This window comes from Melozone crissalis, unplaced genomic scaffold (genome assembly GCF_028551555.1).
Source record: "Melozone crissalis strain CALT ecotype California unplaced genomic scaffold, PUWL_Pcris_2 ptg000198l_1, whole genome shotgun sequence".
Classification (NCBI taxonomy): Eukaryota; Metazoa; Chordata; class Aves; order Passeriformes; family Passerellidae; genus Melozone; species Melozone crissalis.
The window spans coordinates 2,298,119-2,325,886 of NW_026535962.1; the positions used below are offsets into that span (position 1 = coordinate 2,298,119).

The following is a 27,768-nucleotide window of genomic DNA, read 5'->3' on the forward strand; positions in this document are numbered from 1 at the left end:
CAAACCAGGACACCCCCCCCGAGGGGCTCCTGGGGCTGTGGGGTGAGCCTGGACTACCCTCATCCTTTTCCTTTTCCCATCATCATTTTCCTTTTCCCTCATCCTTTTCCTTTTCCCTTCATCCTTTGCCTTTTCCCTTCATCCTTTTCCCCTCATCCTTTTTCCTTCATCCTTTTCCCTTCATCCTTTTCCTTTTCCCCTTCATCCTTTTCCTTTCCCCTTCATCCTTTTCCTTTTCCCCTCATCCTTTTCCCCTCATAGTTTTCCTTTCCCCCTCATCCTTTTCTTTTTCCCCTCATCCTTTCCCCGTCATCCTTTTCCCCCTCATCCTTTTCCTTTTCCCCTCATCCTTTTCCTTGCCCGGCGCATGCTCGCTGCCCAGCCGGCTGCAGGGACTGGGGTGTCCCTGTGTCCCCCTCTGTGTCCCCCTGTGTCCCGGGGGTGTCCCACTCTCTGGGGCGGTGCCTGGGGGTCTCTCCCGTGCCCGGATCCCCGCGTTTCCGTATTCCCCCCGACACCCCTCTAGGTGTCACCCGTGCCCGCGGCTGCCGTGCGAGCGCCGCGACTGCGCTTCCTTCATTCCTTCATTCCTTCATTCCTTCCTTCCTTCCCGGAGCGTTCCTGGCTCATTCCCGGAGCGTTCCCGGCTCCGGGACAGGCTTTCCTTCCCGAGCATCCTCGGACCGTTCCCGGCTCATCCCCGGCTCATTCCCGGCTCATTCCCGGCTCACTCCCGGTTCATCCCCGGCTCATTCCCAGCCCATTCCCGGCTCTTCCTTCCCGGTTCATTCCCGGTGCATTCCCCGTGCCCGGCCCCTTCCCGGGCTCTGCCGGGCACCAAAGACCCTGCCCGGGCTGGGGGGCACCAAAGAGCCGCTCTTGCTGCACGCATCCCAATCCATCCCAGTCCATCCCAGTCCATCCCAGTCCATCCCAATCCATCCCAGTCCATCCCAGTCCATCCCAGTCCATCCCAATCCATCCCAATCCATCCCAATCCATCCCAGTCCATCCCAGTCCATCCCAATCCATCCCAGTCCGTCCCACTCCTGCCCAAGGAGCTGCGAGGCACCGTGGATTTCCCCCATCTACTTTATTTTTTCCTCTTTTGTTCTTTTTTATTATTTTTTTTCTCTTTTTCTCTCCCTTTTCTCTTCTCCTTTTTTCTTCCTTTTTCTTTATTCCCCTTATTCCCCCTTTGTCTTTTATTCCTTTTCTGTTTTTTCTTTATTCCCCTTATTTTCCTCTTTTCTTTTTGCCCTCATCTTTCTTTATTCCCTTTTCCCCCTCTTTGCTTTTTCCATTTCCTTTTCTCTTTTTTCTCTTTTTTCTCTTTTTTCTTCTTTTTTCTTCTTTTTTCTTCTTTTTTTCTTCTTCTCCCTATTTTTTCCCTTTTCCCTCTATTTTTCTTCCTACTTTCCCCTCTTTCCTTTCCTTTTTTTTTCCCTTTTATCCACTTTTTCCCCTTTTTTCTTCATTTTTTCCCCCTTTTTCCCCCACTCTTTAATTTAAATCACCGTTGGGACACGTTTACAGCTGCCATGGGGGTTTTTCCTCACCTTTTGCTGCTTTATTCCCAGGGAGGAGCAGGAAGGACCATCCAGACTTTGGGATGCTGGGCCACCCCTCATCATCCCCCACAGGGAACCTCTGTCCCCATCCAGGCTTTTGGGATTTTGGGAATTTTTATCCCTCTTTGGCAGCTCTTCAGCTGATTTTTGGAGGGGTTCTGTAGCTGCTCCCCTTTTTTCCCATTTCTCACCCTTTTCCTTCACCTTCCTCCTCTCCCTTTTTATTTCCAACCTCCTTGGGGTGTGATTTTTTATTTTTTTTTTTAATTTTTCCAGAGGTACAAACACCCCCAAAATGCATCCCAAGGCCTGCAGATCCCCATGGATTCAGCCCAAAACCCCTCCCCAAACCCAGGGGCTCCTTCCCCTCCGCTCCAAAAATTCCCGACGCTCCTCGGCCCCATCCAAGAGCACTCCCTATATATTTTATATATAAAAATAAATCTATCCATATAAAAGAGGATTTTTTTTTTCCTTAAAACACAATGCACAGGTTTGGAAAAGCCCTGTGGCTCCAGGTGATGCCTTTTCCCCCCAACCCTGGGAATTCCACGATTCCAAAGGGAAACGTGCCTGGTTTGATACTCAATTTAATTTAAATTAAATTGGGTAAATTTAAATTTTAATTTTAATTAAATTGGGTAAATTTAATTTCTTCTCTTACCCCCTCCCAGCCTGGCCACCTCTGCAGGCTCCACCTGAGCCCAGGTACTGAGAGTCCCCTCCTGCCTCGCTGCCTCCTCCCTTCCCACCCCTCTGCTTCATTTTTGGTCGGGATTTTCCGGAATTCTGCGAGTTTTACCTCAAAACGCTGCTGGGGAGGGAGGGAGGATCAAGGACCAAACGGAATTGTGTGTCTGTATATATTGAGATAGAGATATTCTGGCTGTCAACCTACCAACACAAATTGTTCTTTTTTTTTTTTTTTTTTAGGGGGGGGGGTTGTTCTGTATTTTTGTGATTTGTTTTCTGTTTCTCTCCACCCTTGGGGGCAGCTGAGGGCACCTCCCTGGACCTAAAGGCATTTTTCTGGTATCTCCCACTGAAGGAATTATTCATTTTTCCATGTTTTTGTCTTTGTTTTCTTTTTTTTTTTATTTTATTTTATTAATTCCTCAATGATTTCTTCTCCCCACACCTGGGGACGGGGGGGTCAGAACCCAGCGCTGGGAGGGAAGGAGGAGCTGCTGAACCTGCACCAAACCAAAGGGTTTTCTTTGCTTTGTTTACACCCCTGGCCAACCTCACTGCCCCGCAGCATTCCCTGGATCTCGGTTTTTATCCTGGAAGCGTTGGGGAAGGTCGGGACATTCCAGAGCCAGGGGCTGGGCTGGGAGGATGGAGCTGCGACAGATTGGGGACATCCCCTTGGGGACATCTGGGAAGCACCAGCATTGCCACCACCTTTTTTTTCCTCTTTTTTCCTATTTTTTCCTCTTTTTTTTCCTTTTTTTTCCCTATTTTTTCCTCTTTTTTTCCTTTTTTTTTCCTATTTTTTCCTCTTTTTTTCCTTTTTTTTCCTATTTTTTCCTAATTTTTTCCTCTTTTATTCCTATTTTTTCCTCTTTTTTTCCTCTTTTATTCCTATTTTTTCCTCTTTTTTCCTCTTTTTTTCCTATTTTATTCCTATTTTTTTCCTATTTTTTCCCTATTTTTTTCCTTTTTTTTCCTCTTTTTTTCCTATTTTATTCCTATTTTTTCCTTTTTTTTTCCTATTTTCTCCTAATTTTTTCCTATTTTTTCCTAATTTTGTCCTCTTTTATTCCTATTTTTTCCTAATTTTTTCCTCTTTTATTCCTATTTTATTCCAATTTTTTCCTATTTTTTCCTTTTTTTTTCCTTTTTTTTCCCTCTTTTTTTCCTATTTTATTCCTATTTTATTCCTAATTTTTCCCCTTTTTCTCCTATTTTATTCCTAATTTTTCCCTCTTTTTTTCCTATTTTTTCCTCTTTTTTTCCTATTTTATTCCTATTTTTTTCCTCTTTTTTTCCTCTTTTTCTCCTATTTTATTCCTATTTTTTCCCTCTTTTTTTCCTATTTTATTCCCTTTTTTTCCCATTTTTTCCCGTTTTTCCCCGTTTTCTCCCCGGTTTTCGCGGCGCTGGGTGGGAAGGCGATGCTGGGGAGGTGGGGTGAGGTCCCAGGGGGCGGAGGGGAGGGCGGATGTGTAAAAAGCGACCCCGAGGCTCCCTCGCTGCCCTCCTCGTGCTGTATAAAAGGAAAATCCTGGCTGTGTATTTGTACTCCGAGCTCTCCGTGTGTCTGCGTGGGCAGACGGTAAACCCTTGTACAGTAGGTCTAGCTGCATGTAATCTGTATGGACAATGGCATTATAAAATGCAATAAAAGAAATTACCTATCGTGCTGCTGCTGGGCCTCGCTTTGCTTAAGGTTGTTGTGGGGGGAAAAAAGAAAGAACCAAAAAAACCCCCAGAAAAACAAAAACAAACAAAAAAAAACCAAAAAAACCCCCCGAAAATAATAAAAAAACAAAACAAAAAAACCCAAAAAACCTAAACAAAAAAAAATCCCAACAAAACAAAAAACAAACACCACAACTTTTTACAGAATTCAATATTTTATTGAGATCTGTCTGTGACCCCCAACTTGAAAAAACCTCCAGGGATGACGGGGACTCCACCACCTCTCTGGGCAGCTCCTTCCCAATTCCTGACTCCCTTTTCTGTGAGGAAATTCTCCCAAAAAGTCCTTCCAGGAGCAATGGCCGGCCCTGGAAGGAAGGAGAGGGGTGAAAAGTGGCTTCATCTGCTCGGTGAGTGTGGGGTCAGCTGGGATTTGGGTCCCCATTTTCCCCTCCCCATCTTGGTTTGGGTTCCCATCTCCCCCTCCCCAGCTTGATTTGGGTCCCCATTTTCCCCTCCCCAGTTTGGTTTAGGTCCCATCTCCCCCTCCCCATTTCTGGGGGTTTGGGTCCCAATTTTCCCCTCCCCATTTTGGTTTGGCTCCCCAATTTCCCCTCACCCAGCTCAGTTTGGGTCCCCATTTCCCCCTCCCCATCTTGGTCTGGGTTCCCATTTTCCCCTCCCCATTTTGGTTTGAGTTCCCATCTCCCCTTCCCCAGTTTGTTTTGGGTTCCCATTTTCCCCTCCCCATTTCTGGGGATTTGGGTCCCCATTTCCCTCCCCAGTTTGATTTGGGTCCCCATTTCCCCTCCCCAGTTTGGTTTAGGTCCCATCTCCCCCTCCCCAGTTTGATTTGGGTCCCCATTTCCTCCTCCCCATTTTGGTTTGGGCTCCCATCTCCCCCTCCCCAGCCACCCTGGGACCATCCCTGGCTCTGATGGATTTAACACTTGGAGATGATTTTAACTTTTAAACTAGAAACTTTTTTATCCTTGTTTTAGTTGTTTTTTGGGTTTGTTTTTTTATTTTTTCCTTTGGCACAGACATGAAAGCTCTCCCAGTTTGATTGCAAAACCAGTCTGTGGATGGGAGGGGACACTGGGACAGGTCACCCCTGTCTGGGGCACAACTTCCTGCACCCCAAAAAACGCTGGCAGGAGGCACCCACGCTTCTGCTCCAGAGCTGCGTCCACATGGATCCCTCCCTTCCCTCCAGCTGGACCCCAAATCCATGGGATTTTTGCTCACCCCAATCCTTTACTCCAAATATTTGGGATTTTTGCACACCCAGATGCTTTACCCCAAATCTTTTGAGATTTTTGCACACTCTGAAACTTTATCCCAAATCTTTGGGATTTTTGCACACCTCGATGCTTTATCCCAAATCTTTGGGATTTTTGCCCACCCCAATCCTTTACCCCAAATCTTTGGGGTTTTTGCTCACCCCAATGCTTTACCCCAAATCTTTGGGATTTTTGCCCACCCTGATGCTTTACCTACCCCAAATCTTTGGGATTTTTACTCACCCCTATGTTTTACCCTAAATCTTTGGGATTTTTGCTCACCCCTGAAGCACAACTTGGGGAAGTCACTACCTTGGATAACCAGAGCCAGCAAAGCTTCCAAAGAGCTCCAAAGAACCAAAAAAAAGAGGGAGAACTTTGGGGTTTTTGGGTTTGGTTTTTACCTAAATGAGCATTAAGAAATTGGAATATCAGGGTCAGGAAGGAAAATTTCCAAAGGGTTCCTGCTCTGAGATTTGGCCCTTCCCTGCTGTTTTGGGGGTCTCTGTGGCTGCGATCAGGGCTGAAGGGACCCCAAAACACTCGGGCCACTCATCCCAGTGGGATTACTGTGAACCCCCTGCTTTGGGGGCTCAGAAAATGAGAAGAGGAAAAATTGTGGGAAGGAAAAGCCCAGGAAAAGGTGGGAGCAGGCCCTGGATGGGATTGGACACCTGGATGGGCGTCAGCTCCCACTTCTGCCACCCCAACCTCTCCAGAAACCTCTGCCCATCCCGGGCATTGTGGAGTGCAGATCTGGGGGTTTTGGGGTGTGGATCTGGGGGTTTTGGGGTGCAGAAAAATTAAAAACTTCCCCAAAACTTCACTCTGTGCAGAAACCCGGGAAGGAGCACAGAGCGAAGTTTTGGGGAAGTTTTTAATTTTTTCATCTTCTGAAGATGAACGTTCACGGGGCCCCATTTTTATTTTTTTTTTTTAAATATTGAATGTCCATTTCCTTCTCATTTTTTTTAAATTATTTACAGAAATAGCTCGTGACTCATCAAAATCCTTTCAGCAGCACATGTAAAACACTGGGGTCATTCACTGCAGACCCAGGCAGGCAGAGCAGAAGGGCCTTGAGGAGCTTATTTTGTTTAGAGACTTTGTGTGTGCACAGGGACAGGGAAATTCCGCTCCACAAATCAGGGGGTGATGGCTCAGACCCCAAAAAAACACAGCCCAGCTCTGGCCCAGCCCCATCCCACCACGCTCTTTCATTCCTTGTTTTCCAGGATCACACGCGTTTTTCTCTTGTTTATTTATTTTATTTTCCGAACCTCTGCCCAGGGATGGATGCCGGGAATGTTGCAAAACCTTCTTTGAACAGAAAAGTCGAGGTTTTAGTGCTAAATCCTCGCCGGAGACGGGAAGGTCAGGGAGGTTCAAATCTCCCAACGCCTCCAGTCTGGGGCATGGGGAACCCACAGGGTTTGGGGTGCAGAGCTGGGATTTTGGGGGTGTAAATCAGGGGGGATTTGGGGTGCAGATATGGAGTGTTTGGGGTGCAGAGCTGGGATTTTGGGGGTGTAAATCAGGGGGGATTTGGGGGGCAGATCTGGAGGGTTTGGGGTGAAGATCTTGGGATTTTGGGGATGTAGATCAGGGGGATTTGGGGGGCAGATCTTGGGGTTTTGGGTGTGTAAATCAAGGGGGTTTGGGGTGCAGATCTGGAGGGTTTGGGGTGCACATCTTGGGGTTCTGGGGTGTAGGTCAAAGGGGTTTGGGGTGCAGATCTGGAGGGTTTGGGGCGAAGATCTTGGGGTTTTTGGGGTGTAAGTCAGGGGAGTTTGGGGTTCAGATCTGGGATTTTGGGGGTGCAGATCTTGGGGTTTTTGGGGTGTAAATCACGGGGTCTGGAGAGTTTTGGGTGCACATCTTGGGATTTTAGGGGTATAGATTAGAGGGGTCTAGGGTGCAGATCTGGAGGGTTTGGGGTGCACATCTTGGAGTTTTGAGGGTGTAGGTCAGGAGGGTTTAAGGTGCAGATCTGGAGGGTTTGGGCCCTGGGGGTTTTGGGGTACAGATCCAGGGGCTATGGGGTGCAGATCTGGGAGTTTTGAAGTGTAGATTTGGGGATTTGAGGGTGCAGATCCAGGGGTTTCGGGGGGTAGATCCAGGGAGGTTTGGGGCACAGATCTGGGAGATTTGGGGCACAAATCCAGAGGGGCTTGGGGATGCAGATCCAGAGATTTTGGGATGTAGATCCAGGGGTTTTGGGGTGTAGATTTGGGCATTATGGAGTGCAGATCTGGGGGTTTTGGGGAGCAGGTCTGGGGGTTTTGGGGTGTAGATCCAGGGGTTTTGGGGTGCAGATCCAGGGGAGGTGGAGCCCAGCCCCGGCTCCCCCCGAGGAGCACCGGGAGTTGCGAGAGCTGGGCTGGGTTTATTTTGGGTTTATTTTGGCGGCGGTAGAGCCGGGAGCGGCGCGGGGTGCCAGGGTTTGTGAATGTGGGTCAGTGCAGTCACACACCTACAGGAACGGCCTTGTTTGCACAAAGCCGGCCAGATCCCACAGCCAGAGCCTTCCTCGGAGCGCAGCCGGCCCGGGGGGAGCGCGGGATGAGGCTGGGTGTGATTGCAGAGGGATTCACTGGGAGTGCAGGATGAGGCTGGGTGTGATCATTGAGAGACTCACTGGGACATTGGGAGTGCAGGATGGAGCTGGGTGTGATCATTGAGAGACTCACTGGGACATTGGGAGTGCAGGATGGAGCTGGGTGTGATCACTGAGGGATTCATGGGACCCTGAGAGCACAGAATGAGGCCTGGTGTGATCACTGAGGGATTCACAGTGCAGGATGAGGCCTGGTGTGATCACTGAGGGATTCAGGGGACCCTGAGAGCACAGAATGAGGCTGGGTGTGATCACTGAGGGATTCACAGTGCAGGATGAGGCCGGGTGTGATCACTGAGGGATTCATGGGACCCTGAGAGCACAGAATGAGGCCTGGTGTGATCACTGAGGGATTCACTGGGACATTGGGAGTGCAGGATGGAGCTGGATGTGATCACTGAGGGATTCACAGTGCAGGATGAGGCCTGGTGTGATCACTGAGGGATTCACGGGACCCTGAGAGCACAGAATGAGGCTGGCTGTGATCACTGAGGGATTCACAGTGCAGGATGAGGCTGGGTGTGATTGCAGAGGGATTCACAGTGCAGGATGAGGCCTGGTGTGATCACTGAGGGATTCACGGGACCCTGAGAGCACAGAATGAGGCCTGGTGTGATCACTGAGGGATTCACTGGGACATTGGGAGTGCAGGATGGAGCTGGATGTGATCACTGAGGGATTCACAGTGCAGGATGAGGCCGGGTGTGATCACTGAGGGATTCATGGGACCCTGAGAGCACAGAATGAGGCTGGGTGTGATCACTGAGGGATTCACAGTGCAGGATGAGGCTGGGTGTGATTGCAGACGGATTCACAGTACAGGATGAGGCCTGGTGTGATCACTGAGGGATTCACGGGACCCTGAGAGCACAGAATGAGGCTGGGTGTGATCACTGAGGGATTCACAGTGCAGGATGAGGCCTGGTGTGATCACTGAGGGATTCACGGGACCCTGAGAGCACAGAATGAGGCTGGGTGTGATCACTGAAGGATTCACTGGGACACTGGGAGTGCTGGGTGTGTGATTGCAGAGGGACTCACTGGGAGTGCAGGATGGAGCTGGATGTGATCACTGAGGGATTCATGGGACCCTGAGAGTGCTGGGTGTGAACAAGAGGTTCCAACACCCACCTGGGGCTCCCAACACCTACTCAGGTCTTCAACACCCACCCAAAGGGGTCCAAACACCCATCTGAGTGGTCCAAAACCCACCCAGGGCTTTAACACCCACCTGGGGGCTCAAAACCCACCCAAAGGGTTCAAACGTCCACCTGGGGGGCTTCAATACCCACCTGGGGCTCCAATATCCACCCGAGGGGGTCCCAACACCCACCCAAGGGAGTCCAAATGTCCACCCAGGGCTTTGACACCCACCTGGGGGTCCTAACACCCACTTGGGGGGGGCTCCAACACCCACCCAAAGGGGTCCAAACACCCACCCAAGGGGCTCCACCACCCATCTGAAGGGTCCAACACCCATCTGAGGGCTCCACCACCCACCCAAGGGGTCCAAACACCCATCTGAGGGGTCCGACACCCACCCAAGGGGTACAAACCCGGCTCAGCCCCGCTCTCCCCCCGCCGTTTCCCGCAGCCCCAGCCGAGGGCTCAGCCCAGCTGTGCAATCCCAAACCCGGGGCCGGCCCCGGAGCCTCCTCCGCCTCTCCCCGCTCCCGGCTCCGCTCCAGCCTCCGGCAGCAGCTCCGGCAGCGCGGCTTGGCCGCGGGTCCGCGCTCCCAACCTCATTTTTTTTTTTTTAATTTAATTCGATTTTTTTTTTCTCTCTTTATTTTTTTTTTAATTTTATTTTTGGAAGGGGCTGGCGCGGACAAAGCCCCGGAGCGGAGCCCAGCCCAGCGGCGGGGCCGGGGGATGCGGGGCGGGCGCGGGGGCGGGCGCGGAGCCCCGCGGGGCCCCAGGTGAGCGGGACCGAGCACCGGGACCGCACCGGGACGGGCCGGGCCCCGCTCCGAGCCCCGCCGACCCTCCCGCAGCCATGTCCCGGCCCGGCAGCCCCCGGCCCGAGCGCCCGGAGCGGCCCCGAACCGAACCGGGACCGCCGCCAGGTACGGGGGACAAAGGGGGGACAAAGGGAGGACACAAAGAGGGGGAGCAAGGCTGGAGGGGGCTGAGTGCTGTGTGCTCACGGGAAAGGTTTTGGGATCCCTGGAAAGGTTTTGGGATCCCGGGAAAGGTTTTGGGATTCATCGAGAAGGTTTTGGGATCCCATGCGAAGTTTTGAGATCACGCCGAAGGTTTTGGGATCATGGAGAAAGCTGTGGGATCCCGGGGAAGGTTTTGGGATGCCGTGCAAGGCTGTTGAGTCTCAGGGAAGGTTTTGGGATCATGGAGAAGGTTTTGGGATCGCTTGCAAGGTTCTGGGATCGCAGGGAAGGTTTTGGGATTGCATGCAAGGGTTTGGATCCCATGCAAAGTTTTGGGATCCCAGGGAAGGCTGTGGGATCCCGAGAAGGATTTTGGAATCATGGAGAAGGTTTTGGGATCCAAGGGAAGGTTTTGGGTTCCCGTGCAAAGTTTTGGGATCCCAGGGAAGTCTGTGGGGTCCCAGGGAAGGTTTGGGGTGGCGGGCAGGGTGTGTGCACAGGGGGGATGTGTGCAGGGCTCCCGGGCTGCAGTTTGGGGCTGTGGGGATGCACTGCTGGGCACGGAGAGCGTGCACGATTGTGAGCATCTGAGTGTGTGTTTGTACACGATCGTGAACATCTGAGTGTGTGCTGGTGCCCCCGGCAGTGTTTGGGTCTGAGTTTGGGCATGTTTTTGTGTGATTGTGAACATTTGAGTGTGTGTTTGTGCAGGGTTGTGAACATCTGACTGTGTGTTTGTGCCCCTAGCAGTGTTTGGGTGTGAGTTTGGGTGTGTTTGTGTGTGATTGTGAACATGTGAGTGTGTGTTGGTGCCCCTGGCAGTATTTGGGGGTGATTGTGAACATCTGAGTGTGTGTTTATGCACGATTGTGAACATTTGAGTGTGTGTTTGTGCCCCTGGCCGTGTTTGTGTGTGACTGTGCACATGTGAGTGTGTGTTTGTGCCCCTGGCCGTGTTGGATGTGTTTGTGTGTGATTGTGAACATGTGAGTGTGCGTTTGTGCCCCTGGCCGTGTTTGGATGTGTTTGTGTGTGATTGTGAACATGTGAGTGTGCGTTTGTGCCGTGTTTCCCGTGCTGCTGTGTTTGTGTGTGAGCTCAGCAGCCGCCGGGCCCCGCCGGGATTTCGATCCCAAACTCTGCCTCAGTTTCTGTCCCGGTGCCAAGCCCGGGGAGGGGGATGTGAGTTAAACCCCCCCAGGGATGGGGGCAGCTCTGGGTGGGTTACAGGGATCAGAAATGGGCGGAAATTTGGGGGAATCCTCACAGCTGAGCCCCCAGAGCCCCTCTGGCCCTGCCGAGCTTCACGTGCATGAAAAACTGCATTAAAAACTGCATTAAAACTGTACTAAAAACTGCATTAAAAACCCCATGGAGGGACTAAAACCCCCCTGAGCATGAGGCTGCAGCAGCACACCGTGCTCTGTCAGGTCAGACACAAAAGGGGCCGAATCCAGCCTGGGAACAGCTCCCAAAATCCCCAAAATTTGGTGAGCAAAGCGGGATCAGCACATCTGGACCGGCCCCTGCTGGCTCTGGAGAATTCACCCTCCTGTTCTGTTCCCCCTGCAGCTGGACGAGCTCTGCTCCAAACTCATTCCCAACGCAGCAGCTGCATTCCCTGGGGCTGATTTCCCTGCATTTCCTTCCTTTTCCAGGTGGGAAATGATGAGCTGGGAACGCAAGGAGATTTTTGCAAGGGGTTTGTCCCCAGCCCCAGCTCTGCTGAGCTCCTGTACCAGCAGCTGTGGGGGAAGTTCAAAAAGCAGCTTCAAAATCTGTGAAATGCTTTGGGGGAAATGGTTTTGGAGCTTTTCTGCCTTCCCTGTGGCCACACCAGAGCTGTCGGTGGGTAGAGAGTGGTTCAGCTCCCAGGGGTGCTGGTGGCATCAGCAGGAGCACTGGGACCTCACTGGGGACATCAGAGAGTGCCCAGTTTGGTGTTCCCAAATTTAAGGGACACCCATGAGTGCACAGTTCTGTTTTCCCAAATTTCAGGGACCCCCATGAGTGCCCAATTTGGCGTTCCCAAATTTAAGGGCCATCCATGAGTGCACAGTTCAGTTTTCCCATATTTCAGGGGCATCCATGAGTGCCCAATTTGGTGTTCCAAAATTTCAGGGACATCCATCAGTGCCCAGTTTGGTTTTCCCATCTTGGAGGGGCATCTGTGAGTGCCCAGTTTGATGTGTCCCTGTTGGGGACTTCTTGTCCCTGTTCCCTGTTGGAAGGGCATCCATGAGTGACCAGTTTGTTGTTCCCAAATTTCAGGGACATCCATCTGTGCCAAATTTAGTTTTCCCATCTTGGAGGGCCATCCCTGAGTGCCCAGTTTGTTGTTCCAAGTTTAAGGCACATCCATCAGTGCCCAGTTCCATTTCCCCACGTTGAAGTGGCCTCACCTCCATCCCAAACCATCCCAAACCCCCTCCTCCTCTTCCTCACCTGTCCCAGAGCAGAGTGTGAACTGAGCAGAGCCAGCCCAAGCTTCCCTTCATCCCACCCTGCTCCTCCTCCAGAGCCTTCATCCCATCCCTGCCCTGCTCCAGAGCCTTCATCCCATCCCTGCTCCTCCTCCAGAGCCTTCATCCCATCCCTGCTCCTCCTCCAGAGCCTTCATCCCATCCCTGCCCTGCTCCAGAGCCTTCATCCCATCCCTGCTCCTCCTCCAGAGCCTTCGTCCCATCCCTGCCCTGCTCCAGAGCCTTCATCCCATCCCTGCTCCTCCTCCAGAGCCTTCATCCCACCCTGCTCCTCCTCAGGATCAGCTCTGTGCTCCCCATCCCAAACCCTGGCTCTCCCTCCTCCCTCCCCGTGTGGTTTTGGGGACGAGCGTGTCCCAGGCTGTCTGTCTGTCTGTCTGTCTGTCTGTCCCTGTGACACTCAGGAGCAGGGCCCTGGTGGCTTTGGGCCGGAGCCAGCAGCTCTGTCACGCAGCTCAGAGCCTGGGAATTCTCCCTGCATTCCCTTTCCCAAGTTTTACAAACCAGCCTGGCTCATTTGGATCCTCCCTCTAGGATGGGGAACAAATGGGGAAACTGAGGCACGATGGGGGGGGGGGGGGGGGTGTGGCCCAGCTCAGGTCCCCAGCTGGACATGGAGATTTTATCCCCCAAAATTTCATTCCCTGGCATCTCCAGAGATGGGCTGGGTGCCACCACAGCTCCTCCCACCCAGCAGGGACGGGGGCACGGCCTGAAATAGCCACAGGTAGTTTGGGAGAGGAGAGTCTGTCTGTCTGTCTGTCTGTCTGTCCTGGTGATTATTCTTTAGAGGAATTAGCAGAAAACAGGAGAAAAAACAAGAGTTTTTTGCTTGGTGAGATGATTCTTCCTTCAGAGAGGAGGAGCAGGGACAGTGGGAAGCAAGAGAGGATCTTTCCTCTTCTTCCTCCTCCTCCTCTTCTTCTTCCTTCTGCTCCTCTTCCTTCTCCTCCTTCTCCTCCTCCTTCTTTTCCATCTCCTTCTCCTTCTTCCTCCTCCTCTTCCTCCTTCTCCTTCTCCTTCTCCTTCTCCTTCTCCTTCTCCTTCTCCTCCATGTGAGGATGGACACAAATCCACCTCCAGAAGCAAAACCTGGGTTTGAAATGAGCAAAATTTGCTCATTCCCACCTCCCTTTTCCCTTCCCAGAGGGGACATTTGCCACCCTCGTGTCCCCATCCATGTCCCCAATCCCTGCCTGTGTCCCAGCTGTCCCAGCTCAGGCTTTGGCACACACACATTTCCTTTGATTTCCTTAATTTTTTCTGTCTGTTCCCAAGGATTTTGCCCTGAGGTGTAGGAGGAGTGCCCAGCCCCAAACACGAAATATTCGGCCCCAAACATGAAAAATTCAGCCCCAAATGTGAAATATTCGGCCCTAAACATGAAATATTCAACCCCAAACATGAAACATTCAGCCCCAAACATGAAATATTCGGCCCCAAACACCAAATATTCAGCCCCAAACACCAAATATTCAGCCCCAAACACAAAACTTTCAGCCCCAAATATGAAATATTCAGCCCCAAACACAAAATATTTGGCCCAAACATAAAACATTCGGCCCCAAACGCAAAATATTTGGCCCCAAACATGAAATACTCAGCCCCAAAACAGCCCTGGGCTGCCCCAAGCAGGGAATTCTCAGCAGAAATCGAGGCCACCTCACTCAGGAACCAAGAAAAAACCCATCCAAAATCAAAATAAATGGGTTTTTTTCCTTGTCTCAGCACTGATTTAAATGCAGGATTGCAGAGTTGCGCACAAAGTGCAAAGAGCCCCTCCCGAAAAAAGCCCTGAAAGCAACAAAAATGTATTTTTTTTACCCCACAGAAAGAAGTTTTTGCAACATTTCTGGTTTCTCTTTCCAAGTTTTTTTCCTTGTCAGCTCCCGAAAACGCTTCGCTGGTGTTTGTTCTTTGAGCAATGCAAAACTTACCAAGAAAAAGAAAAGAAACACGAGGAGAAAAAAAAAGAAGAAAAAAGCAGATTTCTGGCTTATTTCAAAGTTTCTGGGTTTGAGCAAAACAAAGCTGGGCCTTGGGGCTGTGCTGCCCCTGCTGCTGCTCCAAATCCTGATTGAATTTCCTTGGAAAGCTCCAGCCTGGGAGCTGCAGAAACCCAAACCCTCCTCGGGCTGTTTGCTGCAGTTCTGGTGATTTTTCCCAGATTTTTCCATGCCTGGAGTTCCCCCCTCTGTGGGATGGGCACCAGGAAAGCCCCAAAATCCCTTCCCGTGCCCCAAAAATTGGGGAATTTTTGGGATGTGTGCATAGAAGAAACCCCAACCTACAGAGAGTTCTGTGCTCCATCTCCACAGGATATTTTTTTGGGGAAAAATCCCGTTTTCCTGCCTCAGTTTCCCCATAATTAAAGCAGTTTTTAAAGGAAAATCCCTGGAGCTCAGGGAAGGTGTGCTGGGCCCTGGCTTCAATCTGTGCTGGGATGAAAGGAGCTGGAGAAATTCAGATTATTGAGCAGCTCCCCTTCCATCCCCTCCTCAATTAACTTTTATTTTTTAAAGGACTTAAATTGGGCAAGACACAATTTTTTTTCCCCTGGCAGGACCTGTGCTGGTTTAACCCCCAAGGTTACCCAATTTCCAGCCTGGCTTGGGCATTAATTACTCCCTCCATCATTTCTCCCTGCTCTGTAATTCCCAGAATCTCCCTGGATCTGATAAGGCCTCACCTCTGCTGCTTTCCAGGCTCCAGGGATAATTGCTTTTCCTTAGGGACACCCAGGATTTCCTTCCTTGATTTCCCAGATTTTCCATTTTTTTGGGGGGAGTTTTCCAATTGCTCCTCAAACTCAAATTCCATCCCAGTTGTTGTTTTCCCATTGTTTTCCCATTGTTTTCCCATTGTTTTCCCATTGTTTTCCCATTGTTTTCCCCCATTCCCTGTGTGTTTGGGATGGTTTACGTTGGTCTTGGGATGGTTTGTGTTGGTTTGGGATGGTTGATGTTGGTTTGGGATGGTTTCTGTTGGTTTGGGATGGTTTATGTTCGTTTTTGGAATGAGGATTGGTGCTGGGACATGAGGAAAGGAACCTGCTCCTTCCCAGCTTTGGGAAGATTTGTTCTCCCTGTTTTCCAGTCCAGGCTTAAAAATTCCTCCTTCCCCTGCAGCTCCACACTGGAATGGTGCCCTAATACCTGTAAAATGTAAATATATTTACATTAAATTGATTTTTGCTGCATAAGGAATAATTCCTCCCAAATTGCTGCAGTGGGGGAAGAGGCAAAGCTGGAGCTGTGCTTTGGGGTCCAAACTCAAATTCAATCCCAGTCTGGGGCTTTTCCCTGTTGTTTTCCCATTCTTTTCCCCATTCTCTGTCCCCACAGTGTGTTTGGGATGGTTTCTGTTGGTTTGGGATGGTTTATGTTGGTTTTGGGATGGTTTATGTTCGTTTTTGGAATGAGGATTGGTGCTGGGACATGAGGAAAGGAACCTGCTCCTTCCCACTTTTGGGAAGTTTTGTTGTCCCTTTGTCCAGTCCAGGCTTAAAAATTCCTCCTTCCCCTGCAGCTCCACATTGGAATGGTGCTTTAATACCTGTAAAATGTAAATATATTTACATTAAATCAGCTTTTGCTGCATAAGGAATAATTCCTCCCAAATTGCTGCAGGGTCAGAGGTGCTTCTTGCAGGGAATTGATGTTTTGTATTTCCTGAAACCCCTTGTAGGAACATTTCTCGCATTAATTTGGTTTGGCAGGAGCCACGAGGACCTTGCAGGGATGGGATTTGTGGGGACACCAACCTGGAACTGGGGTTTTGTCACCCAGGCCAAACTCCAGCAGGGATGGACTGGATGGATGCTGGTCCTGGCCTGTCTGGCCCCAAAATCCCTCCCTCTCTTCCCACCCAAATCCTATAAATAACAAATAACAACAACTCCCAGCCTTGCTGAGCTATTTGGGGTTTTTGTGGGTATTTTTTTTTGTGCTTTGGTTTGCTTTTTGTGCGTTTAGGAAGTCACTTCTCACAGAAACCACTTTGTTTTTCTGACTGCATTCCTCACTGTTGCTGTTTATCCAAAGCTTTGCCCAGGTGAGGCCAAAGGGTTTCCAGGTGGGAAGCAAAGCTGGGCTGGATCTTGGGCAGCAATTTGGGAGGAATTATTCCTTATGCAGCCAAAACTGATTTAATGTAAATAAATTTACCTGTTATAGGTATTAAGGCACCATTCCAGTGTGGAGCTGCAGGGGAAGGAGGAATTTTTAAGCCTGGAGTAGAAAACAGGGAGAACAAATCTTCCCAAAGCTGGGAAGGAGCAGGTTCCTTTCCTCATGTCCCAGCACTAATCTTCATCACAAAACCAACATCAACCATCCCAAACCAACATCAACCATCCCAAACACGCAGTGGGGACAGAGGATGGGGGAAAACAATGGGAAAACAACAGGGAAAAGCCCCAGACTGGGACTGAATTTGAGTTTGGACCCCAAAGCACAGCTTCAGCTTTGCCTCTGGGGGTCTGGGCAGCGCAGGAAGGGAGAAGGGAACCCACAGATTTTTGGGAGCTGTGGCTCCTATTTGTGGCTCCTGCCTTTTGTTTGTCCAGCTCTTTGGGAATGCTGAGCTCAGCCCATCAGGAATTCCCACTGGGAGCACGAGGATCTTTTCCACAGAAGCTCTTGCATCCCCCAGAGGGATGTTGGAACTCAGGAATTTGCAGGAATTTCGCAGTTCCAGCCATGAACTTCCAGTTTCTTTGCATCTCTCCTCTCTCCTGTGCTGTTTTCCCACCCCCTGGATGGATTTTGGGGCTCCCTGATGTCTCAGGACTCCCATGACCGATGGATTTGGACTTTGGGATCGGGGAGAATAATCAGAAAATCGGCTCCATGTGCATGTCCCGGGCTTGGCAGGAGAAATCAGCCCCACATTTATCACTTTGCTGATCTCTTGGTACCTTGGGGCAGTGCTGTGATTTATTGAAGTTATTGTTTTTGGAATGCCTCGTTACCTCTGCTCCCAAAATCCAGAGCTCTGAGCTGCTCTCCCACATCTCCCTTGTGCTGCTCATCCCAGGCTCTGAGGAGGATTTGCCCTGCCCAGGAAGGGTTTGAGGTGCAGGAATTTTGGGGAGAAGTGAGATGTCCCATCCCAAGGGCTGGCTGGCCTCAGGGTTTGGCCCAGGCTCACAGTTGGGTTTAAATCTGATGGATTTGGGTCACGGCTGGTCCTGTTCTGGGGGCAGCAGGGAGGAGGGGTCCAGGGGGGATCAGCAGGGCAGGGATTGGGGAGTTTAGAGGAGAGGGAGCTGTGGGATGAGCTGTGCCAGTGGTGGAAGGGTCTGCTCAGCTCCTCCTGTGCCTGCAGAGCTGCTGCCTCTGCTTGGGGGCACTGGGGAGCTGCTGCTGCAGCATTTCCCAGGGAATTGCCTCTGCATTTCCCAGGACATTTCCCAGGGCATTGCTCCTGCATTTCCGAGGGCATTGCTTCTACATTTCCCTGGGCATTCTCTGCATTTCCCAGGACATTCTCTCTGCATTCCCTCTGCATTTCCCAGGGCATTCTCTGCACTTCTCAGGACATTCCTTGTGCCCTTCCCAGGGCATTTCCCCTGCACTTCCCAGGGCATTCTCTCTGCATTTCCCTGGGCATTGCCTCTGCATTTCCCAGAACATTCCCAGGGCATTTCCCAAGGCCTTCTCTCTGTATTTCCCAGGGCATTCTCTCTGCATTTCCCTTGGCATTCCCTGTGCCCTTCCCAGAGAATTCCCTCTTCATTTTCCTGAATATTCCCTCTCCATTTCCCTTGGCATTCCCTCTGCCTTTCCCTGAACATTCCCCTGCATTTCCCATTCCCTCTGCCTTTCCCTGATCATTCCCTCTCCTTTTCCATTGGCATTCCCCCTGCATTTTCCATTCCCTCTCCTTTTCCCTGAACATTCCCCCTGCATTCCCCCGTGGATCCCAGTGGACGGGGAGCTGTGGGCTCTGTGCTGACCCCACACATTCCCACCTTCTCCCAGCCCTCCCTGGGTCCTTCCCCACCCCATTCCAGGGGCAGCTGGGGCTCAGCCCCATCCCCATATCCAGCCCGTGGGATGTGAGGCTGTGTGAAGGATCAGCTCACCCAAACTTCATTCCTGGCTATTTCTGTCCCTCTCCTGGCCAGCTTGTTCCCGGGGGAGTTAATTTAATTGCCACCTTCCTCCCTGCCTGCCTGTGGTTGTGTGTGAGCGCTTGTGCAGGGTAATTACAAGTGTGAAGTGGGCACAGCAGGGACGAGCCTGGGCTCCATCCCAGCTGGAGCACAGCCTGGATATCGCTGTGGATCCACCCAGCCTGTCCTTGTCCCCAGGAACGGGCACAGAGGTGTGACAGCGCTCACAGAGGTCTCAGGTTTGGGGAAGAGACGAGGATCTGACTCCATGTTTCAAAAGGCTTGATTTATTATTTTATGATATATATTACATTAAAACTATACTGAAAGAATAGAAGAAAGGATTTCATCACAAGGCTGGCTAAGAATAGAATAGCAAAGAATGATAACAAAGATTTGTGGCTCGGACAGAGAGTCTGAGCCATTAATTTATTGGCCATTAATTCGAAAGAGCCTCATTAGACCAATCACAGATGCACCTGTTGCATCCCACAGCAGCAGATAATCAATGTTTACATTTTGCTCCTGAGGCCTCTCAGCTTCTCAGGAGGAAAAATCCTAAGGAAAGGATTTTCCATAAAAGATGTGTGTGACACAGAGGGGGCAGGGGATGCTCTGGAGGCAGCACAGAGGGGCAGGGACAGGGATCTGCTGAGCTCTCCCTGTGCCAGCCCCTTCTCCTGCTGCTGCTCCTGATTTTCCAGCCCTTTTTCCCTCAGGAGAGGGGATCTGGGGGTGATGGGGCTGTTTCCTGAGGGGTTTTAAGCGCTGAACACACTCAGCACATCCCACAGCAGGAACCAGAGCTCGGGGACTCTGTGGGAGCTTCACCTCTGCCGCCACTCAGAGCTCCTCATCTCTGGCATCCTTGGCATGGGACACCTCTCGCTTTTCCCCAAAACTCCTGCACCCCCAGCCCCTTCCTGGCCAGGGCAATCATCCTCATGATCCATTTCCCACAGTCATGATCCACTGATCCATTTCTTCGTGATCCATTTCCCTCACTCATGATCCACTGATCCATTTCCCTCATGATCCATTTCCCACATGATCCATTTCCCTCATGATCCATTTCCCTCATGATCCATTTCCCTCATGATCCATTTCCCACACTCATGATCCACTGATCCATTTCTTCACGATCCATTTCCCACATGATCCATTTCCCTCATGATCCATTTCCCACCCTCATCCATCGGGATTCCACCTCTGCCTTTGGATCAGGGCTGGGCCGTGCCAGAGGCTGTGGATGTCACTCACCCCCACAGCCCTGGGGCGGTGACAGCCTGCCCTCCTCACCTCTCCATTCTGCTCTGGGCTTTGCAGAGCCATGGCAGTGCCTTTTCTCCCATCTGGGGCTCACGCTCCATTGGGGTTTGGAGCCAATGCTGTCGTGCAAGATTCAGCAGGAGCTGCTGGGTTTCCCTTGGTTGAGCCCCAAAATCTCCTCGCCGGTGAGAGCTCTGTGTGAGCAGGGCTCTGTGCTGGGATGAGTTTTGATTCCCAAAAATGAAAAAAACAACCCTGTCTCAGGAGCTCCAGGCTGGATCTGCACCCTGGGGAGGGCAGAGAGGGGAAACTGAGGCACATGGATGATTTTGGAGGGTGTTGTGGAGCAGAGCAGCATCGCTTCAGACTGGCTGCAGCATTTCCAGGCTGCTGCTGATCCTGGGGTGCAGCTGGAACCCCCCAACTTCCCTTGTTTGCTCCTTTTAATAGCATTGATATTTAATTATCTGTAATTGCCCTCTTTCCCCCTCAGCTCTGGTGTGTGGGACCCTGGTTTTCGGGAGGATAATGAACCATCCCAGGCCTCTTTCCCCCCTCCCCTGCCCTCCCTGGCTGCTTGCAGGGCTCCTGTTCCAGCCAGGGCAATTATGGCTCTGTGCTCTGCCTCTCTCTGCCCAGCCTATAATTTAGTTTTATATAAAGTGTGTTCCAGCCCCTGTTGTGCAAGACTTTGCTATTCTGAGGGATGGGCAGAGGGCTGGCTGGGCAGGGGGGGCTGGGGCAGTGTGGCACAGCCCTGGGCACCCCTGGCACCCCAAATTCCCCATGGGAATTCAGCAGCACTAAAGGTGGTCCTGCCCCCTCCTGCCTTTCTGCTCGGGGGTGTTTGGCACAGGGATTTCTCCCATTGGGGGATAACTCAGCTCCCTGCAGGGTTTTGCTGCCCCACGGAGGGCTCCTGCAGGGGTTGGTGCTGCCCCAGAGTGCAGAGGATGAGGGAGGTGGCAGCCAGCCCCGGCAGGGCAGACAGTGGCTCTTTCATGGGAAGGGGGATGAAAAACCCAGCCTGGCTGCCGAGTGTAACCAGATCCCTTGGCTTTGGAGGAGGAATGTGAGAGCTCGGGGAGCGTTTTTGGGACGGTGCTGCAGCGGGGGGAGCAGCTGGGGGGTGGTGCAGCCCCTGTGCCCGTCCTGGGCTGCCCAAACCCTGGGTGGCATCCCTCAGGTGGCATCCTGGCATCCCTTGGGTGCATCCTTGGGTTCATCCCTTGGTGGCATCCCTTGGGTGGCATCCCTTGGTGGTATCGCTGGGGTTCATCCCTTGGGTTTATCCTTGGGTTCATCCCTTGGGTTCATCCCTTGGGTTTATCCTTGTGTTCATCCCTTGGTGGCATCCCTTGGGTTCATCCCTTGTGTTCATCCCTTGGGTTCATCCTTGGGTTCATCCCTGGGTTCATCCTTGGGTTCATCCCTTGTGTTCCTCCCTTGGGTTCATCCCTTGGTGACATCCTTGTGTGCTGTGTGACACAGGGGAGCCCAAGCCTCCTGCCCCAAGCTGTGGGCAGTATTTGGGAGTTTGGCTGACCCGGGGCTCAGCTCTAACCCCGTTTTCAGCTCTAACCCCGTTTTCAGCTCTAACCCCATTTCTCTTGCAGAGGTGCCTGAGCCCTCCCTCCCTGCCCCGAGGGGTCCCCGGTCCCCTGCCCGCCCCGCGGTGCCAAAGAAGGAGAAAACCCTGGAAGGTGACAAATCCCTGAAGAAGGAGAAAGCCCTGGAAGGTGACAAATCCCCAAAGGAGAAAGCCCTGGAAGGTGACAAACCCCCGAAAGCCCTGGAAGGTGACAAACCCCCGGCAGTGCTGACAAAAAGCCCCCGGGCCGAGCTCTGTGGCGCTCCCGAAGCTGTGACATGTGAGTGTTGCCCTCGGGACTCATCACAAAGCAGGGCAGAGGTGGGAACCCGGCTCCTCCCCGCTTTGTTCCTCCCCACATCAAAGCCTGAACCGAGGCTGAGTCACCTGGAGAGGTGGAAGGGAAGGGCGGCACCCGGGGTGGCTCCTGGAGCAGCTGGAGCTGCTTGGGAAGGGTTGGGGTTCTCTGGGGGGGTGTGGTGGGAAGGGGGGGTCAGCCTGCCTGGGAAAGGAGCATCCCCCAAAACCCCAAATGGATGGAAGCTCCCCAGTCCCTTTGCAAGGGGCAGAAATTGGATGGAAGTTTCCCAGGTCCCTTCCAAAGGGTGTAAACTGGATGGAGGGGATGAGGGAGGCTGGGAATGGGGCTGCCCCTCCAGGGAGCAGGCAGGGAAGGGAAGAGGATGGGAAATGCAGACAGTGCAGGAGGAGAGCAGAGCTCAGTGAGGAGAGCAGAGCTCACAGGGAGAGCAGAGCTCAGTGAGGGGAGCAGAGCTCAGTGAGGAGAGCAGAGCTCAGTGAGGAGAGCAGAGCTCACAAGGAGAGCAGAGCTCACAAGGAGAGCAGAGCTCACAAGGAGAGCAGAGCTCAGTGAGCAGAGCAGAGCTCACAAGGAGAGCAGAGCTCAGTGAGCAGAGCAGAGCTCAGTGAGGGGAGCAGAGCTCACAAGGAGAGCAGAGCTCAGTGAGGAGAGCAGAGCTCAGTGAGCAGAGCAGAGCTCAGTGAGGGGAGCAGAGCTCAGTGAGGGGAGCAGAGCTCAGTGAGCAGAGCAGAGCTCAGTGAGCAGAGCAGAGCTCACAAGGAGAGCAGAGCTCAGTGAGGAGAGCAGAGCTCAGTGAGCAGAGCAGAGCTCACAGGGAGAGCAGAGCTCAGTGAGCAGAGCAGAGCTCAGTGAGTGGAGCAGAGCTCAGTGAGGAGAGCAGAGCTCACAAGGAGAGCAGAGCTCAGTGAGCAGAGCAGAGCTCAGTGAGGAGAGCAGAGCTCAGTGAGGGGAGCAGAGCTCAGTGAGCAGAGCAGAGCTCAGTGAGGGGAGCAGAGCTCACAAGGAGAGCACAGCAGAGCTCCCGGTTCCCGCGGCCGAGCCCTCGCGCAGCATCTGCGAGCTGGGCCGGCTGCCCACAGACATTCTGCACGCCTGAGTCACGGCTCAGCCCTGCACGGCCCCCTCCCCAGCCCAGCCCCCCAAGGCTGGGGGGGATTGGGGCACCCTCCTTCTGGTGAGCAGCGTCACCTCTGCTGTCCCCACTCCTCACTGTGCTGCTCCTGGGGGGTCACCATTGGTTTTTGGGGTTATTCCCATTTTGGCAGGCCCTGAGGAGCACATTTAGGCTCTCCCATGGGATGGGGCATTCCTGTGCCAGCCTGGCTCGTGCAAGCTCAGGAGGAACCAGGCAGAAAAGGCTGGAGGGTGCAGGGTGATGTCCTTGCCCACCAATGCAGGATTGGCCCCTCTGAGGCTCAGGTCTGTGCTCAAATCCAGTTTTGCAGCATTTTGGGACACAGGGATTGCAGGCCTGGCATGCTGTGTGTTGAGCTTCAGGCAGGGGCACCAAACCCAGGTGGCCACAACATTCCAAACCCTGGCAGTGCCGCAGGGACCCTGGTGATGCTGCCCTGGGACAGCCTGAGGGCATCCAGAGCATCACCTCCATGGGAAGCCCAAAGTTTTGGGGTTCAGGTTACAGGTTACAAACATCCAGCAGGTTTTTGGTTATTGAAGAGCTGCAGACAGGCAGTTTCCCCCCAAAATCCTGTTTTCCAGGCTGCTCCCCCACTCCTGCATTACAGGGGAGCTGAAGGTGCCTCTTTTAGCAGAGTTTTGGCCTCATTTCTTAAAGGCTGTCTCCTAAAAAAAAATGGGAGCTGTTTTCCCTAACTTTGAGGGGGGGATTCCTGGCTGCCTTTGGCTGCCCCTGGCCGGAGCCAGAGCGTGATTTTGATTTACAAACAGTTTAATCTGAGGAATGCAGCGAAATGGGGAGCGCCAAGTGCATGCTGCTGCAGTCCCAGACAATCCAGCTGCTGTCCCAGCCTGCTGAGCTGCTGCTGCTGCTGGGTCCCTGCAGGCTCAGCCCCTTCCTGGCACAGCCCCGGGCACCTCGGTGCCACACACGAGGCAGGAGAGGGCCCAGGGTGAGGGCACAGAATGAGCGAACACTCCATGAGTGTCGCAGACATCTCTTATGGAAAATCCTTTCCTTAGGATTTTTCCTCTTGAGAAGCTGGGAGGCCTCAGGAACAAAATGCAAACATTGATTATCTGCTGCTGTGGAATGCAACAGGTGCATCTGTGATTGGTCTCATGTGGTTGTTTCTAATTAATCGCCAATCACAAATCACAGCCCAGCTGTCTTAGACACAGAGCCCGAGCCACAAACCTTTGTGATCATTCTTTTCTATTCTTAGCCAGCCTTCTGATGAAACCTTTTCTTCTATTCTTTTAGTATAGTTTTAATGTAGAATATATAATAAAATAATAAATCAAGCCTTCTGAAACATGGAGTCAGATCCTCGTCTCGTCCCTCAACATAAGACCCCTGTGAACACGGTCACACGTGAGGTTTTTAGGAAGGGGAGACAATCCCAGTTTTATCCAAGACCTGTTTTGTGTCTCCCCACTCTCTGCTCACTCTCAGCCCACTCTTCCCACTCACCTCTGGTTATTTTAAATTCCTTTCCCAGCGTGTGTCAAAGACCAAATTCCCACTTTCACCTCCCTGTGCAGCCCAAGCCCAGCTCAGCCTGGCCAGACCAAGCACTGGGACCATCCCCTTGTGTCTTTCACCTTCCACCCACTTTATATTCACCTTCTGCCCACTTTATTTTCACCTTTCGCCCACTTTATTTTCACCTTCCATCTGTTTTATTTTGGTGGCTGCAGGACAGGGGCCGCCTGTGCCCTGCACAGAAAGCAGCTCCTGTTCCCTGGTGCCAGGAGGTGCCTTTGCCCTCGAGCCTCTGCCCTGAATCATCCCTTGTTTACTGCCCTGGGGGAGGAAAAGCAAAGTTTGGCCGGAGCACCACCAGACAGGGTTTTATTTTATTTATTTTTATTTTTATTTTTATTTTTATTTTCATTTTCATTTTCATTTTTATTTTTGTTTTTGTTTTTATTTTATATTTTATATATTTTAATTTTTATTTTTATTTTTATTTTTTAAAGTATATTATATTTTATATTTTATATTTTATGTTTTATTTTATTTTACTTTATTTTATTTTATTTTATTTTATTTTATTTTATTTTATTTTATTTTATTTGTGGCCTTACTGAGGAGGATGATGGCTGCTGGAACCTTATGCTGGTTCCCAGTGCTCCCCCAGTTGAGGATGAGGAGGCAGCGTGGGCAGGAGCGAGGGCTGAGCCACCCCTCTGGCTCTGGCAGGACACTGGGCTGCAGCAGGAGAGGCTGGAGGGAGGCACAGCCACAGAACTGAGTTATTTTCCTCCTCCTGCAGGGAAGTTCAGCCAGAGGTTGCAGAGACCTCAAGGAAGTGGCCGGTTCCTGCAGGGCTGGGGAGAGGAGCGGGCTGGCTCTGCTGTGGTTCCTCAGCTCCTGTGGCACTGGGGACACCCAGGAGCTCTTGGTGGCTTCATCCCTCCTGGCCCTGCAGGGACGTCTCCTCCTTCAGGTCCTCTGAAGAGTTTCAGCCCATCCTTCATGACAAATCTGCATTCCTTGGTGGTTTTCCATCCCTTCCTCTCTCTGCAGCCTTTGTCTCCTTCCCTTCAGCCGCCTTTTCCACATCTCCTGTTCCATCTCCCTCACAGAATCACAGAATCACACTGTCACAGAATAATGAGGCTGGAAGCGACCTCTAAGATCATCGAGTCCAACCTCTGCCCTAACACCTCACCTACAGCACCAAGTGCCATGTCCAGTCTTTTTTTAAGCACATCCTGAGATGGTGATTCTACCACCTCCCTGGAAAGAGCATTCCAATATTTTATTATTCTTTGGGTGAAAAACTTTTTCCTGATATCCAACCTAGACCTTCCCTGATGTAGCTTGAGACCGTCTGTGGTGGTGTTTGCAGGGATCCCAGGATGAGGGAAGAGATGAGAATCTTGACTCCATGTTTCAGATGTATTATTTTATTATATATATTACATTAAAATATTTTTATTTATTATTTTATGATATATTAAAATAATTTATTATTTTATTATATATATTATATTTAAAAATTATATACTAAAACTATACTAAAAGAATAGAAGAAAGGATTCCATCAGAAGGTTTGCAAGGAATAAAAAGGAAGGAATGATAATAAAATCTTGTGATCGACCAGAGTCTGAGACAATTGGGCTGTGATTGGCCATTAATTAAAAACAACCACATGAGATTAATCAAAGATGCACCTGTTGCATGCCACAGCAGCAGATAATTATTGTTTACATTTTGTTCCTGAGGCTTCTCAGGAGAAAAAATCCTAATGAAAGTATTCTTCATAAAACATGTCTGTGCCACCCATCCCCTTGGACCATCCACCCTCCAGCTCACCCCGTGTCCAGCTGGGGACCAGATTCCCGTTTTTCCCCGGGGTCTGGGCACACATTTCTCCCTGTGGAGAGGGCAGGGTGTGTAATACTCTGCTTTTCCCTTCCAGGCCAGCCCCAGGTGGGGCCACCCCTGCAGTCCCCTGGTCCTTGCACGCAGCTGCTGCCCAACGGGGACGCGGGGAACGGGATCTGCCGAGCTGTGCCCAGCACACAGAAACCACCCCGAAAGCTGCAGCCCCACCACTCCATCAACAGCCAGGGCAGCAAGAAGAGCAAGGGCAGCTCCAAGTCACCCTCCTCCCACATCCCCATTGAGGCGCAGGAAGGTACTGCTGAACCCTGAGGGCCCTTTCCAGGTGTTCTCCTTGGGCTCCTCATCCCTTGGGATCTCTTGGGTGGCATTGTCCAAGCCCTGGGCTCATCATCCTTTGGGATCTCTTGGTGGCACCTTCCAACTCCTTGGGCCCTCATCCCTTGAGATCTCTGGGTGGAATCCTCCAAGCCCCTCATCCCTTGGGATCTCTTGGTGGCACCCTCCAAGCCCTGGACTCATCATCTCTATGGATCTCTTGGGTGGCATCTTCCAACTCCTCAGGCCCCTCATCCCTTGGGATCTCTTGGGTGGCATACTCTAAGGCCCTGGGGGTCCTCATCCGTTGGGATCTCTTGGTGGCCTCCTCCGAGCCCTTGGATCCCTCATCCCTATGGATCTCTTGGTGGCACCCTACCAGCTCTGAGCCCCTCATCCCTTGGGATCTCTTGGTGGCACCCTCCAAGCCCCTCATCCCTTGGGATCCCTTGGTGGCATTCTCCAAGCCCTTGGGGCCCTGGGCCCTCCTGGCAGCCTCTGTGGGGCAGGTGCTGAGCGGGGCCATCTCCTGTCCTCCAAAACTGGTTTCTCTTGAGGGCTGCGCATTGAGGGAGATCCCTGGGGCAGTGGCTGCCCCCTCATACCTTTTTCCCTCCTTTCCATGAATTCCTGAGGGAGCATTTCCACCCTCGGGTGCTCCCCCAGCCCGGCCTTGTCTCACCCTGCCGTTCCTCCCCAGATTGCTGCGTCCACTGCATCCTCTCCTGCCTGTTCTGCGAGTTCCTGACCCTGTGCAACATCGTGCTGGACTGTGCCACGTGCGGCTCCTGCACCTCGGAGGACTCCTGCATCTGCTGCTGCTGCTGCAACTCGGGCGAGTGCGCGGACTGCGACCTGCCCTGCGACATGGACTGCGGCATCATCGACGCCTGCTGCGAGTCTGCCGACTGCCTGGAGATCTGCATGGAGTGCTGCGGGCTCTGTTTTTCCTCCTGAGGGCCCCTCTGGGCGGGGGGAGCTGCACCAGGACCCCTCAGATCTCACATGGTGGGTCAGGCTCCGGCCGGGCCCTCAGGAGGCCTTGCTGAGGAAGAGGAGGAAGAGGAGGAGGAGGAGAGTGAATCCCCCGCTGGAATCCTCATCCTTGGAGCGTGTCCTGCCCAGGGAAGGCTGAGCCGAAAGGGCCACGGGGGCTCTGGTGGTGTCTGGGCCTGCTCTACCTCTGCCAGCACTGGGGGACTGTGGGAGCCTCCTGCCACCTGAGCCGAGAGGAG

At 52.0% G+C, this 27,768-nt stretch overlaps 1 protein-coding gene across 1 annotated transcript; it reads left to right on the forward strand.

Moving 5' to 3' along the window:
• The first annotated feature begins 3,735 nt into the window (after positions 1 to 3,735).
• Positions 3,736 to 27,490, forward strand: MDFI (MyoD family inhibitor). The gene is made up of 10 exons (XM_054293925.1): positions 3,736 to 3,849; positions 9,652 to 9,901; positions 10,688 to 10,699; positions 11,043 to 11,122; positions 11,513 to 11,598; positions 20,609 to 20,772; positions 21,427 to 21,513; positions 21,610 to 21,681; positions 26,292 to 26,510; positions 27,234 to 27,490. Exons 1-10 carry the CDS (start codon positions 3,736 to 3,738, stop codon positions 27,488 to 27,490), a joined length of 1,341 nt encoding a protein of 446 aa, XP_054149900.1.
• The last annotated feature ends 278 nt before the right edge of the window (positions 27,491 to 27,768 follow it).

What these genes read in the sequence shown, in the direction of transcription:
- MDFI (XM_054293925.1), top strand. Translation starts at nt 3,736, where the DNA reads ATGTGTAAAAAGCGACCCCGAGGCTCCCTCGCTGCCCTCCTCGTGCTG. An exon ending in CCAAGCCCGGGGAGGGGGAT is followed by an intron (nt 11,123 to 11,512) that starts GTGAGTTAAACC and finishes TTCCCCCTGCAG; the next exon opens with CTGGACGAGCTCTGCTCCAA. An exon ending in GAAGGAGAAAACCCTGGAAG is followed by an intron (nt 21,514 to 21,609) that starts GTGACAAATCCC and finishes AAGCCCTGGAAG; the next exon opens with GTGACAAACCCCCGGCAGTG.